Source organism: Lepidochelys kempii, chromosome 18 (genome assembly GCF_965140285.1).
Source record: "Lepidochelys kempii isolate rLepKem1 chromosome 18, rLepKem1.hap1, whole genome shotgun sequence".
Lineage (NCBI taxonomy): Eukaryota > Metazoa > Chordata > Testudines > Cheloniidae > Lepidochelys > Lepidochelys kempii.
Genome location: NC_136397.1, coordinates 4430045 through 4444245, shown reverse-complemented (window position 1 = coordinate 4444245; position 14201 = coordinate 4430045). Strand labels below are relative to the sequence as shown.

Sequence of the window (14201 nt, the reverse complement as noted above, 5' to 3'; positions counted from 1 at the left end):
ACATTCTCCAGGAGACTCAGTCACTCTGTCAAACAAGCCCCTGTTCTACCAGCAGCAACCTCCTGCCCTGATTCTCCCTTGGACCTAGGAAGCACAAATGGTCCTTTTCCTGTCACCTCACTGTATCCATGTTTCAGCTGTTATTTCCCTGGAGGGGTTACCTGTGTTTCCCCACGTGGGACCCTTTGTTGCTGTTCTCCGCAGCGTCTCCCTCTCTGTCCTCACTGGGGTTCGCAGCCCCCCCTGATTGAATGTCAGCTGTGAATTTCCGCGTTTGCCATCCAGGCCACCGCCTGTGCTGCCAACACCACTTCTGCCTGGGGAGCCACACTGTGGGGGCCAGGTGGGTCTCCTCCCCTCCCCCTCAGCGTGCTTGGGATGTGTGTCGTGTGAAAAGGCTGAATAAGCCCGGTTCCCTCCCCTACCTCCAGACATTATGAAATCAGTCCATCAGCGAGCCAATGCATTCTGTCCGGGCGCTGGCTCTGGAACAGATCTGGCCTGTCTTCCTCTCTGTAATGCCCAGTGCTCCATCAGCCTCTTTCTCCCAGAAGAGACAGAGGGCCACATTCTACATATGTGCCCATGTGGGGCATCTGGGTGATGTGTCGGTGAATGGGCATGGGGTCCCTTTCCCACCCAGCCCCCGGCAGAGGGGTGGAGCACCAGTCCCTCCACCTTCTCCCTTGTTTCCACCATCTCTTTTCTCTCTCACACTAGGTACGAATTTGGTTCCGCCTTGTTTGTTGGCTGGGCAGCTGCCAGCCTGACCATGCTGGGAGGCTCCTTCCTGTGCTGCTCCTGCCCCACCCCCCCTGAGGAGAGGAGAGGACAGCAGTACTATAGGCAGTCACAGCCTTCAACAGCTAGGGAGTACGTCTGACCCCCACCTTCCCACCCGCCGCCCAACGGTTCCCTTCCTTCTCAGGCATGTGCTAGAGACCGCGGTGTTCCCGGCCACTTCGTCAGTGCAACAGACACTAGATCCTTCTTCAGTGCTGCTCAGGCAGCCTTGGGCGGGCCTTCCCAAACCACACACACTTCTCGGGGGCGCCCCTAATAGCCTGGGGGGCAGCTCCACTTATAGCAGAAGCATCTAAAATGTTCTTCTCGACATAGCTCTTGCTTCAGCCATCGTCAGGTTCTTCCCTACTAGCTCCGTCTACGCTGGCCTCACGGCCAGGTTTATCACCGGTCCAGCATTGCTTGGCCTCTGCCATGTTGGCCGGCCAAACAGCTAGAACACTGAAACATAGGAATGACCAGGCTGGCGCAGACTTGGGGCTCATCTAGGCCAGTGTCCTGTTTGTGACAGAGGCCAGTCCCAGATGCTTCAGAGGAATGGCCAAAACCCATCACTCATCACTGGGGAAGTGTTTTCCTAATTCCTGGCAGACGCGGGTTGATTCATCCCATATACACTTTTATCGTAACTCATGTAAACGCAGCTATTCTCTATATAAATGTCTGTTTTAAAAAAAAATCCTAATACATTTTCAATCTCCATGATATCTTATGGCATTGAGTCCCACTGAGTTTTGTGTTGTGTAAAAACAAGTCTTTCTTCTTAGTCTAAATTTTGTTGTATTTAATTTCCTTGGGTCTCCCCTGGTTCTTGTGTTTCCGAGGGGGGAAATAGGAGGGTCTGGCAGATGTTCTCTGGGCCATTATTCATTCGAGGTACTTTTATCATGTCACCTCTTTTTTAGCTCCTAATCCTTCCAGGCCTCTGAAGGTTTTGTTGCTCTTCTGTAGCCTTTTTCTACTCTATCCTTCAGATGGCCTGGCTGAACCTGAACACAGTACTCCAGGAGAGAGTCTACCACTGATTTATTACTGACATTAGAGGTGTAGTAGCCATGTGTACTAAACTAAGGTTGCACCTTTATACATCCTGTTGACAGGCACCCTGTGTTTCTAAAGCTTTCGCCTGTCAGATTGAAATTCTGCAGCTTTGGTTTATACCCAAAACAAGTTTTTTGCAAGGCTGAGCACCCAGAGAGTTAGAAGAAATCCACTGTCAATTATAGACAAACTTTTTTTTTATCTTAGAGCTGAACTGGCTGAGGTTTGACAACTGAAAGTTGGCATGGGGTGAGTCCTCAGAGAGCAGGAGTATCTGGCCTTGTTTGGGGGGGAAGGGTTTTGATTTGGCTAAGTTCTGAGCATTTGAAAACTGGGTTTTGAGCATGTGCAATACATTGGTTTTTCTTTTTGCTAAGTACATATCCTAGGAAGGATGTAGCCAACTTAGCTACATGGTCCAGGTCAGACTTTTAAAAGGGGTTTGTACTCAGCAACTCCTCCACAAACAATGGAGGATCCTATGCCTCCAAAGGAGAACACTGGAATGCTTCTGAAATCTGACCCTAAACATCTTAGTCCAGTGACTGCTCCAAACCAGTTCCCGAAACCAAGGGCCTGGCAAAACTAGCTCCGGAGGAGGGTGAGTTCTTGAAGCTTAAGAAGCTCCTAAACTCCATGGGAGCATAGCTAGACAACAGAGCTTAGGAACCTGAAAATCGAAGTGGCTGTAAAGTCTTCTGCAGGCTTTGAAATGTTTCATTTGCTGCTAACTGGCTTTGGAGCCACAAATGGAAAAGGTGTCAGACGACTGGATCTGAATTCTGATACAGCGGCAGGGCCTCTGCTCCAGTGCGGGTGAGGAGCTCAGCTGAGCAGGCCCCTTCTCCTGCAAAACGCCCCAAAGCTCCCTGTAGATCTTCAGGCAGTGCCCCTTCTCCCAGCATCCCAGCACACCCAGATTACACCAGGAGCATCAGAAGGAATATAGAATAAGGGTTCTCAGCAGCTGGCAGCCCTTGGTCAAGCCAGCTGGATTCTGGTAGTTTCAGAGAAGAATGTCAGCATTCAGAGAGCATCCAGCCAAACAGGTCAGGATTATAGAACAAACACAAGTTTCTTACAGGTGTTTTGGAATTGGAACTTTTAAGTCCTGGAGATGGACCCATGTTAGGAGAATGTCACTAAGGTTGCACAGTTAAGCACTTAAGTGAAGAAGTGCCAATTGCCTGTGCAACCTTAACTCTGCCCCCTTGTGCATATACGTTGATATAGTCATTAACCACATCAAGTACTGTTTTGCAAATACAATAGCCTAGCCTATCTTTTCTGCAACCCTAGATTTACATGTAGCCTCTTATACTACTGTATACTACAGTCTCTGCATATGTGACACCCCCTATTTTAGCTGTAACATGTTGTCTAACAAGAGAGTAATAATGAAAATGTCCTAAAGTAGATAAATGGTTAGGGTTAGACAGACTCTTTCAATGACTGTCAGTGGTGTTAATACACTTAATAGTTAAAACAGTAATGTACTTAGCCCCTGGAAACACTCATACTTTTATGCCAGGCCTCAAAAAATTGAGTTTTACAGTTTTCTGCCTCGTTAGAAAGATATTGATAACTTTTAAATCGGTCACATACCAGTGTCAATTCTCTACTGATTCTCACTCACTTCAGAAACAGCATAACAATATTTTTTTTAAAGTGCCTCTAATACTCTGGAAAAGTAACACTTGGTCTTTGAGGGCAGGTCACCTGAAAAATACAAAAGTTGCTCTGTTAAATAGACAGACAAGAATTCTGTTAAGGCATCTCAGTACGTTCATTTCTCTGAGAAACAGCTTGTGAGATATTGACATAGGGCCCAGTTCTGGACCCCTTAGTTGCACTGGGTAGAACATGCCCTCGGGAATAGTGCCATTGAAATCAATGGGAGTTAGATGACTAGTGTCTACCTACGTCTTTCAGAGTAGCAGCCATGTTAGTCTGTATCCACAAAAAGAACAGGAGTACTTGTGGCACCTTAGAGACTAACCAATTTATTTGAGCATAAGCTTTCGTGAGCTACAGCTCACTTCATCCCTTATGCTCAAATAAATTTGTTAGTCTCTAAGGTACCTACATCTTTAAGTCTAAATACCTTTAAAAATCTGGCCCTATATTAAAGATGGACAGTGCCTCCCTGTGTTAGGGAAGCCAATGGCTCCCATGGAATATTTTGATTTATTTACCCCCCAGATGCCTACTTTGCATTTCTCGAAGTGGTGTTCTCTATTGTTACTTCCTGCCCACATTGCTAATCTCTGTAGGTCCCTGGGGGTTATTTCTGTTTACATGGTTCAGACCTCCCAGTTTACTAGCATCTGCAAATCAAATTAGCGTTTAACACCGTTCTCCAGATCATGATATGCAGCTATTTAAAGTGACTGGTTATAACATCAGTCCTCATAGCCTCTAGACACAGCCCCTTATATCATTAAATTCTCATTCTCCTTGGTTTGCAGCCAGTTTTTAGTCCACAGGAGCGGTTTGTTTTTTTAAAATCTATGCCAAATTCAAACTAATTTTTCAAGTGGAATTTTGTCAAACTATCAGGTGTTTTGCTGAAACCTGGGTGGATGGGTGCATTGAAGATCAGTAGGGAAGGGAGCAGTGTATGGTCTTTCTGCCCTATTTGCTGTTTTTTCTGCATAACTCAGCACTAACAGCTCTCTCTCTCTTTTGAATTTCAGACCCAATGTAAAAATGTCTTCTTCACCCATCAGGGGAGAGCAGTGTTTATAGTCTGTCTTCACCCATCAGGGGAGAGCAGTGTTTATAGTCTGTCTTCACCCATCAGGGGAGAGCAGTGGTTGTTTGTCTGAACCCAGCTTATTGTGTTTCCTTCAAAAAAAGTCCAAAAAATTTAAGTGACACTACTATAGCAAGGATTTTAAAAGAAACCTGTGACACATTTTCTGAAAGATCTTTTTATACAAAGAGTACAGCACTGTGTATAAGAATGTTTTTATTCTTTTAATTGAAAATTGTATTAACTTTTCTATGGTCCAAAATATACTTAAGGGGAATTATACAGGTTTGAATTTCAAATGTCTTTTGATTGTTTATACTAAAAATCACAACTCAAAGGTTAATAAAATATTTTTGGTCTTTGCCATCTTTCTAAATGCTTGCCTCTCTTTTACTCTTTAAAATCTACAGCTCCTTTTATGCAAACCCCCAGAAAGTTCTTGTAACCAGACTCTGTACCTCTCAGGTGATTTGCAAATCCTCCTGTGGTGTGATTTAAGGAAAAAGATTGCAACCTATATGTTCTTCCCAATTAGTTCCCTGCTCCTGGGTCTCCCAAGGTCAGAGTCCAATCTCTCTCCAAGGCGGGAAGGTTGAGATTTTTAATGGTATTTAGGCGTTGCTAGGCCTAAGTCCCATTTTCAAAAGTGACTCACCCACTGGAAGCCTAAGGGTTCGATCTACTCCACTTTGAAATGAGAGTGAGTTGGTGCACACTTTAATGCACGGTAGCAGGCTGCAAGCCAACAGTATGCGGCAGGCTAGTGACTGTAGATTCACACCCCAGCTTGGCACTTGCTAACTGACCATGTAGACAAGCCCTGAGCCTCACTGAAAGTCAATGGGAGGCCCATGCCTAGATGATGTAGCTTGTCGCTCAGAAAGCCAATTCAGGTCCTCGATATTTTATTAGCTATTTAACAGAAATGGAGGGGAAATCACAAAATGAGAGAGAAAATAAACACACCTGGACATGTGCTGCAGATATCGCTGCAGCCTGGCATGGAGCTGAAATAACACTGTATCGCAGCATGGCACCCAGGCTGTCTGGGGCCCACCACAAGTCTCACCTGTCCAAAGGGTTGGTGTTAATTGCTCACAGCCCCTATTACTGAGCAAGGACTAGGGGATCATTCCCCACATTTTACAGACAAGGTAGTAGGATCTGAGGATCTGCACAATAACCCTACTGGCAGAGCTCATGGGCTACCACAGCTGAGAACTGTCTCATTTACTTAACCACACGACTGTCCAGAAGAACAAAGTCTCATCTTTTTGCTCTCCTGACTATGCTGCCAGTGAGAGTGGAAGACTTCTACAAGGCCCTGTGAAACACAGAGCTGAATGGTACAGTCTCTAAAGACATGGTCAGCTGTGTTTGTTTCAGACAGTCGCCCTGCGGCTATGACATAGAATTGGGGCTCAGGAGCGGTGGGCCCTGCAATACGCTTCCTGTGGTGGTGAATGAGTTTCAGAGCTGCTTACTAGTTTTTAAGCCTTTAGAGCAAGTTACAAAAATGACTGTCATAAAATGATTACTGTTTTTAAAAAGAAAACTTTCAACTATATTTCCAATGCGAAAGTGTATCCCAATGCAAACAATGATTAGCATTTGTGCCAGCTATATTGTAATAATGCATAGTGAAATGGGATCACTATGCTTTTTAGGCTCTTGCTATTTGATGCTGGTCGCACACTCTTACTGAGGTTCTTTTACATAAGAACATAAGAATGTCCACACTGGGTCAGATCAAAGGTCCATCTAGCCCAGTATCCTGTCTTCTGACAGTGGCCAATGCTAGGTGCTTCAGAGGGAATGAACAGAACAGGCAATCATCAAGTCATCCATTCCCGGTCATCCACTCCCAGCTTCTTGCAAACAGAGGCTAGGGACACCATCCCTGCCCATCCTGGCTAATCGCCATTGATGGACCTATCCTCCATTAACTCATGTAGTTATTTTTTGAACCCTGTTATAGTCTTGGCCTTCACAACATTCTTGAGCAAATAGTTCCACAGGTTGACTATGCGTTGTGTGAAGAAATACTTCCTTTTGTTTGTTTTAAATCTGCTGCCGATTAATTTCTTTTGGTGACCCCTAGTTCTTGTGTTATGAGAAGTAGTAACCAACACTTCCTTATCTACTTTCTCTACACCAGTCATGATTTTATAGACCTCAATCATATCTCTCCTGAGTCGTCTCTTTTCCAGACTGAAAAGTCCCAGTCTTATTAATTTCTCCTCATATGGCAGCCATTCCATACCCCTAATTATTTTTGTTGCCCTTTTCTGAACCTTTTCCAATTCCAATATATCTTTTTTGAGATGGGATGACCAGATCTGCAAGCAGTATTCAAGATGTGGGGGTACTATGGATTTATATAGAGGCAATATGATATTTTCTGTCTTATTATCTATCCCTTTCCTCCCTTTTCTACTATACATGTTTTTCACCTCTCTTGGGAATATAATATTAATAATTTCCTCCTTTTCATTCACAATTTCAAAATTAGGGTTGATTTTAAATTGGAGTGGTTTAGTGGGAGCTCATGGTGGATGGGTTTGGGGGGGATCAAGGGAAGAGCACCTCAAGGGGGTACAGTGCTTTAGGGTGAGATAATGAGGAGGAGTTTGGGATGATTACACAGGGCCAGTGTATGGGGAGAACATAGTGGGGGGAGGGTTTGGGAAAGATCTCGCGAGAGTGAGCATGCACGAAGGACCAATTTAAGGTGAGCCTGGGGGGGTTGGTTTGGCATGACCACGGAGGGTGGAGCACTTTGGGGTGATCTTCACACATGGGAACAATTTGGGGCAGAGAAAGGGAGGGTGACAGCGTGGGAAGAAGTCTGAGCTTACAGTGGGAGGGCACAGAGAGGTGGAGGTGTGGTGGAAGGGGCAGAGAGGATGGAGGCAGAGGCAGCGCCAGGTTGGGGCATACATTGCCAGGGAGGAGGAGGAAGTGCTGCTGGAATCTGGATTTGTGCAGGCATGACAGGGGGCAAAGGGGAGGGCAATGGGAGGAAGTGTGGCGGGTGGGAGCTGTAGGAGAAGGAAGGAAAGGGGAGCTGGCACTAGTGGGAGGAGGGAATGCAGAGGAGATCTGTGGTGGTGGGAGCAGTAGAAGTCTGCAGTTGGCCAGGCCCGAACATCAGGATCCTTGTACTGGTTTTCACTCTCATCTCTGCTCACTGACTTGGCACTGGCCCTCAGCTCAGCCCAAACTCTTTGTTCCTAGGACTCACTCTTGGACTAACTCCCTTAATTGGCCTCTCCAAGCCAGAATGTTCATTCCCTATTTACTGACATTTTTCAGCCCGGTGACTAAACAAAGTCTTAATTAACCAAGGCTGCCTGCATGGAGTCGTTTAAGATGCTGTGCATAAAACACATAATCTCTTTTCAGTTGATTCAGAGTTTGGATTGTGCCTAATTGGGTGCGATGATTTGTGCTTTGCTAATTTAAACGGACTTTTGCTTTAAGATGGGCTGTAGGTTCAGCAGCCCGACACACACAGCCCTGTCAGGTAACATTATGGGGTGCTGCAATAGCTGTTTAGAAGGCAGTTTTGCTTGTCTTGACTGCGTTGGCAACATGTTTTTGACCAGTAAGCTGCTGGCTACAGTAACAGCTGTGAGATATTTGTGCCTCTCTGCAGTTCATCGTTTGGCAATTCCATCTGCAAAGTAAATCAGAGCTCGGTGGGGCTCAGATTAGCTAGAGACTAGGTCCTTAGGAGTACCTCTTTACTAGAGCATTTCAGTACTCAGTGATCTACGCCTCAGACATTGGTCCGCGCCGGACAGCAAGGCTCAGATTTTCAAGTGCTCAGCTCCCTTTGACAGTTATGGGCAGAATTTGAAGACAGCCAGTGCCACGCTCTCTGGAGTGGTTCATGACCGTGAGCGCCAGCCTCAGGGCAGACATCCCAGATGGGTGATACGTTTTATAATTAGATTTCACAAACCCAGTAACAAATGTGAACTCCCAAAGTACTACAATAATCTTATCCTGGAGCTACAGACAGTCCCCTTGGGCACTCCAGTCTATCTTGCCACCGAGCCAAGCTGGTAAGTGCTCACTTACACCAAATATCACAAAATAGTCAGGTTGTGACCAGTCACTTACCCCAGATTAATTTGTACCTTGGATCTCACACCAAAGACAATGCTGGTAGCCAATCCTATAGCAAACTAACTAAGGATTTATAAACTAGGAAAAAGAAATGAGAGTTATTTACAGGTTAAAGCAGGCACAATATAAGCACAAATGAGTTACAGTCTATGGTTCCAAAAGGTGACAGAGATCACAGAATCATAGAATCATAGAATATCAGGGTTGGAAGGGACCCCAGAAGGTCATCTAGTCCAACCCCCTGCTCAAAGCAGGACCAATTCCCAGTTAAATCATCCCAGCCAGGGCTTTGTCAAGCCTGACCTTAAAAACCTCTAAGGAAGGAGATTCTACCACCTCCCTAGGTAACGCATTCCAGTGTTTCACCACCCTCTTAGTGAAAAAGTTTTTCCTAATATCCAATCTAAACCTCCCCCACTGCAACTTGAGACCATTACTCCTCGTTCTGTCATCTGCTACCATTGAGAACAGTCTAGAGCCATCCTCTTTGGAACCCCCTTTCAGGTAGTTGAAAGCAGCTATCAAATCCCCCCTCATTCTTCTCTTCTGCAGGCTAAACAATCCCAGCTCCCTCAGCCTCTCCTCATAACTCATGTGTTCCAGTCCCCTAATCATTTTTGTTGCCCTTCGCTGGACTCTCTCCAATTTATCCACATCCTTCTTGAAGTGTGGGGCCCAAAACTGGACACAGTACTCCAGATGAGGCCTCACCAATGTCGAATAGAGGGGAACGATCACGTCCCTCGATCTGCTCGCTATGCCCCTACTTATACATCCCAAAATGCCATTGGCCTTCTTGGCAACAAGGGCACACTGCTGACTCATATCCAGCTTCTCGTCCACTGTCACCCCTAGGTCCTTTTCCGCAGAACTGCTGCCTAGCCATTTGGTCCCTAGTCTGTAGCTGTGCATTGGGTTCTTCCGTCCTAAGTGCAGGACCCTGCACTTATCCTTATTGAACCTCATCAGATTCCTTTTGGCCCAATCTTCCAATTGGCCTAGGTCCTTCTGTATCCTATCCCTCCCCTCCAGCGTATCTACCACTCCTCCCAGTTTAGTATCATCCACAAATTTGCTGAGAGTGCAATCCACACCATCCTCCAGATCATTTATGAAGATATTGAATAAAACCGGCCCCAGGACCGACCCTTGGGGCACTCCACTTGATACCGGCTGCCAACTAGACATGGAGCCATTGATCACTACCCGTTGAGCCCGACAATTTAGCCAGCTTTCTACCCACCTTATAGTGCATTCATCCAGCCCATACTTCCTTAACTTGCTGACAAGAATACTATGGGAGACCGTGTCAAAAGCTTTGCTAAAGTCAAGAAACAATACATCCACTGCTTTCCCTTCATCCACAGAACCAGTAATCTCATCGTAAAAGGCGATTAGATTAGTCAGGCATGATCTTCCCTTGGTGAATCCATGCTGGCTGTTCCTGATCACTTTCCTCTCATGCAAGTGCTTCAGGATTGATTCTTTGAGGACCTGCTCCATGATTTTTCCAGGGACTGAGGTGAGGCTGACTGGCCTGTAGTTCCCAGGATCTTCCTTCTTCCCTTTTTTAAAGATTGGCACTACATTAGCCTTTTTCCAGTCATCCGGGACTTCCCCGGTTCGCCACGAGTTTTCAAAGATAATGGCCAGTGGCTCTGCAATCACAGCCGCCAATTCCTTCAGCACTCTCGGATGCAACTCGTCCGGCCCCATGGACTTGTGCACGTCCAGCTTTTCTAAATATGTAGATGTAGTAATCCGTCAGCATTGAATGTCTTTTAGGGCTAACCCAGGCGGTCCCTAGGGATTTCTGCTTTTGTCCCTTAGCTCCAGCCCTTCTGAGATCCAAACAGCAAACTATTTCTTCCTGTGAGCATTTTTATATGACCTTCACCCAGAGTTCAAACTGATGGAACGAGCATATCTGCACGCAACTTCTTCATGGGTGGATGGGGCAATCAGCAAAGTTTTTGTCCTACAATGGCCCACTTAGTTTTGATAGTCCTCCTTAATGGGCCGGGGGAACACGCCTCCTGTGTGACTTCACAAGTTCAGAGCAGGCATTTTTACAATTATAAAGCAAAATTTTCATATTACCTTATAGCATGGGCTACAGACACTACAAGTCAGAGTAAGGCATACAGCAACTTACAAGCCTTTTATAGAGTCAAACCACTAAATACATCCTTACAAGTCTAACATCTAGCTCTCACAGTACTAACATACAGGTGAGCTGGTCTGGTTTCTAGCTATGAATTTGTCAGCACTCAGCTGATGCCTACAGCCTTGACAATAGCTGGCACCTGGTCCAACAGCATCACACCCCCCCAATGCAAAACTGATGTCAGAAGGGGTGTCACTGATGTCCTAGAATCCCCCTAGTCTTGCTAAGGCATCAGCCACTATATTTTCTTTCCTCTTGCTATGGACTATTTCCATGTCAAATTCCTGCAGAACTAGGCTCCACCATAATAAGAACATAAGAATGGCCTTAGTGAGTCAGACCAAAGGTCCATCTAACCCAGTATCCTGTCTTCGGACAATGGCCAATGCCAGGTGACCCAGAGGGAATGAACAGAACAGGTGATTCATCCCCTGTCACCCATTCCCAGCTTCTGGCAAACAAAGACTAGGGACACCATCCTTGCCCATCCTGGCTAATAACCATTGATGGACCTATCCTCCATGAACTTATCTAGTTCTTTTTTGAAGAAATTGGCCTTCACAACATCGTCTGGCAAGAAGTTCCACAGGGAGACTGTGCGTTGTGTGAAAAAATACTTCCTTTTATTGTTTTAAACCTGCTGCCTATTAATTTCATTTGGTGACCCCTTACTTCTTGTGTTATGAGAAGGAGTAAATAACCATTCCTGATTTATTTTTGCCACACCAGTCATGATTTTATAGACCTCTATCATATCCCCCCTTAGTTGTCTCTTTTCCAAGCTGAAAAGTCCCAGTCTTATTAATCTCTCCTCATACAGAAGCCATTTCATACCCCTAATAGTTTTTGTTGACCTTTTCTGAACCTTTTCCAATTCCAACATATCTTTTTTGAGATGGGGCGACCACATCTGCACACAGTATCCAAGGTGTGGATGTACCATGGATTTATATAGAGGCAACATGATATTTTCTGTCTTATTATCGATCCCTTTCTTAATGATTCCCAACATTCTGTTCGCTTTTTTGACTGCCACTGCACAGTGAGTGGATGATTTCAGAGAACTATCCACGATGACCCCAAGATCTCTTTCTTGAGTGGTAACAGCTAATTTAGACCCCGTCATTTTATATATAAAGTTGGGATTATGTTTTCCAATGTGCATTACTTTTCATTTATCAACACGAATTTCATCTGATGGACTGAGATGCGCTGTCCTGAGGTTGGGGGTTCCACGACCACCACCCCCAAGAGGAGAAGGCGGGTGGTGGTGGTCGGGGACTCTCTCCTCCGGGGGACTGAGTCATCTATCTGCCGCCCTGACCGGGAAAACCGAGAAGTCTGCTGCTTGCCAGGGGCTAAGATTCGTGATGTGACGGAGAGACTGCCGAGACTCATCAAGCCCTCGGATCGCTACCCCTTCCTGCTTCTCCACGTGGGCACCAATGATACTGCCAAGAATGACCTTGAGCGGATCACTGCGGACTATGTAGCTCTAGGAAGAAGAATAAAGGAGTTGGAGGCGCAAGTGGTGTTCTCGTCCATCCTCCCCGTGGAAGGAAAAGGCCTAGGTAGGGAGCGTCGAATCGTGGAAGTCAACGAATGGCTACGCAGGTGGTGTCGGAGAGAAGGCTTTGGTTTCTTTGACCATGGGATGGTGTTCCATGAAGGAGGAGTGCTGGGCAGAGACGGGCTCCATCTTACAAAAAGAGGGAAGAGCATCTTTGCCAGCAGGCTGGCTAACCTAGTGAGGAGGGCTTTAAACTAGGTTCACCGGGGGAAGGAGACCAAAGCCCTGAGGTAAGTGGGAAAGCGGGATACCGGGAGGAAGCACAGGCAGGAATGTCTGTGAGGGGAGGGCTCCTGCCTCATACTGGCAATGAGGGGCGATCAACAGGTTATCTCAAGTGCTTATATACAAATGCACAAAGCCTTGGAAACAAGCAGGGAGAACTGGAGGTCCTGGTGATGTCAAGGAACTATGACGTGATCGGAATAACAGAGACTTGGTGGGATAACTCACATGACTGGAGTACTGTCATGGATGGTTATAAACTGTTCAGGAAGGACAGGCAGGGCAGAAAAGGTGGGGGAGTAGCACTGTATGTAAGGGAGCAGTATGACTGCTCAGAGCTCCGGTACGAAACTGCAGAAAAACCTGAGTGTCTCTGGATTAAGTTTAGAAGTGTGTACAACAAGAGTGATGTAGTGGTGGGAGTCTGCTATAGACCACCGGACCAGGGGGATGAGGTGGATGAGGCTTTCTTCCGGCAGCTCACGGAAGCTACTAGATCGCATGCCCTGATTCTCATGGGTGACTTTAATTTTCCTGATATCTGCTGGGAGAGCAATACAGCGGTGCATAGACAATCCAGGAAGTTTTTGGAAAGCGTAGGGGACAATTTCCTGGCGCAAGTGCTAGAGGAGCCAACTAGGGGGGGCGCTTTTCTTGACCTGCTGCTCACAAACCGGGTAGAATTAGTGGGGGAAGCAAAAGTGGATGGGAATCTGGGAGGCAGTGACCATGAGTTGGTTGAGTTCAGGATCCTGACGCAGGGAAGAAAGGTAAGCAGCAGGATACGGACCCTGGACTTCAGGAAAGCAGACTTTGACTCCTTCAGGGAACGGATGGCCAGGATCCCCTGGGGGACTAACTTGAAGGGGAAAGGAGTCCAGGAGAGCTGGCTGTATTTCAAGGAATCCCTGTTGAGGTTACAGGGACAAACCATCCCGATGAGTCGAAAGAATAGTAAATATGGCAGGCGACCAGCTTGGCTTAATGGTGAAATCCTAGCCGATCTTAAACATAAAAAAGAAGCTTACAAGAAGTGGAAGGTTGGACATATGACCAGGGAAGAGTATAAAAATATTGCTCGGGCATGTAGGAATGTTATCAGGAGGGCCAAATCGCACCTGGAGCTGCAGCTAGCGAGAGATGTCAAGAGTAACAAGAAGGGTTTCTTCAGGTATGTTGGCAACAAGAAGAAAGCCAAGGAATGTGTGGGCCCCTTACTGAATGAGGGAGGCAACCTAGCGACAGAGGATATGGAAAAAGCTAATGTACTCAATGCTTTTTTTGCCTCTGTTTTCACTAACAAGGTCAGCTCCCAGACTGCTGCGCTGGGCATCACAAAATGGGGAAAAGATGGCCAGCCCTCTGTGGAGATAGAGGTGGTTAGGGACTATTTAGAAAAGCTGGACGTGCACAAGTCCATGGGGCCGGACGAGTTGCATCCGAGAGTGCTGAAGGAATTGGCGGCTGTGATTGCAGAGCCACTGGCCATTATCTTTGAAAACTCG

At 46.3% G+C, this 14201-nt stretch overlaps 1 protein-coding gene across 3 annotated transcripts in view; it reads left to right on the top strand.

Moving 5' to 3' along the window:
- CLDN19 (claudin 19) overlaps positions 1-14201 on the top strand; it is an 86973-nt gene that overhangs the window by 12894 nt on the left and 59878 nt on the right. Inside the window, exons 4-6 of one of the 3 annotated variants that reach the window (XM_078849318.1) lie at positions 721-873; positions 2053-2094; positions 4542-4964. The exons of 1 other annotated variant lie outside the window; for it this stretch is intronic. In XM_078849318.1, coding sequence (XP_078705444.1) covers positions 721-873; positions 2053-2074 — 175 coding nt within the window. In that variant the 3' untranslated portion in view covers positions 2075-2094; positions 4542-4964. Of the gene's footprint in view, positions 1-720; positions 874-2052; positions 2095-4541; positions 4965-14201 lie in introns of those variants that run through there. One more of the 3 variants, XM_073316664.1, reaches the window with a different exon arrangement.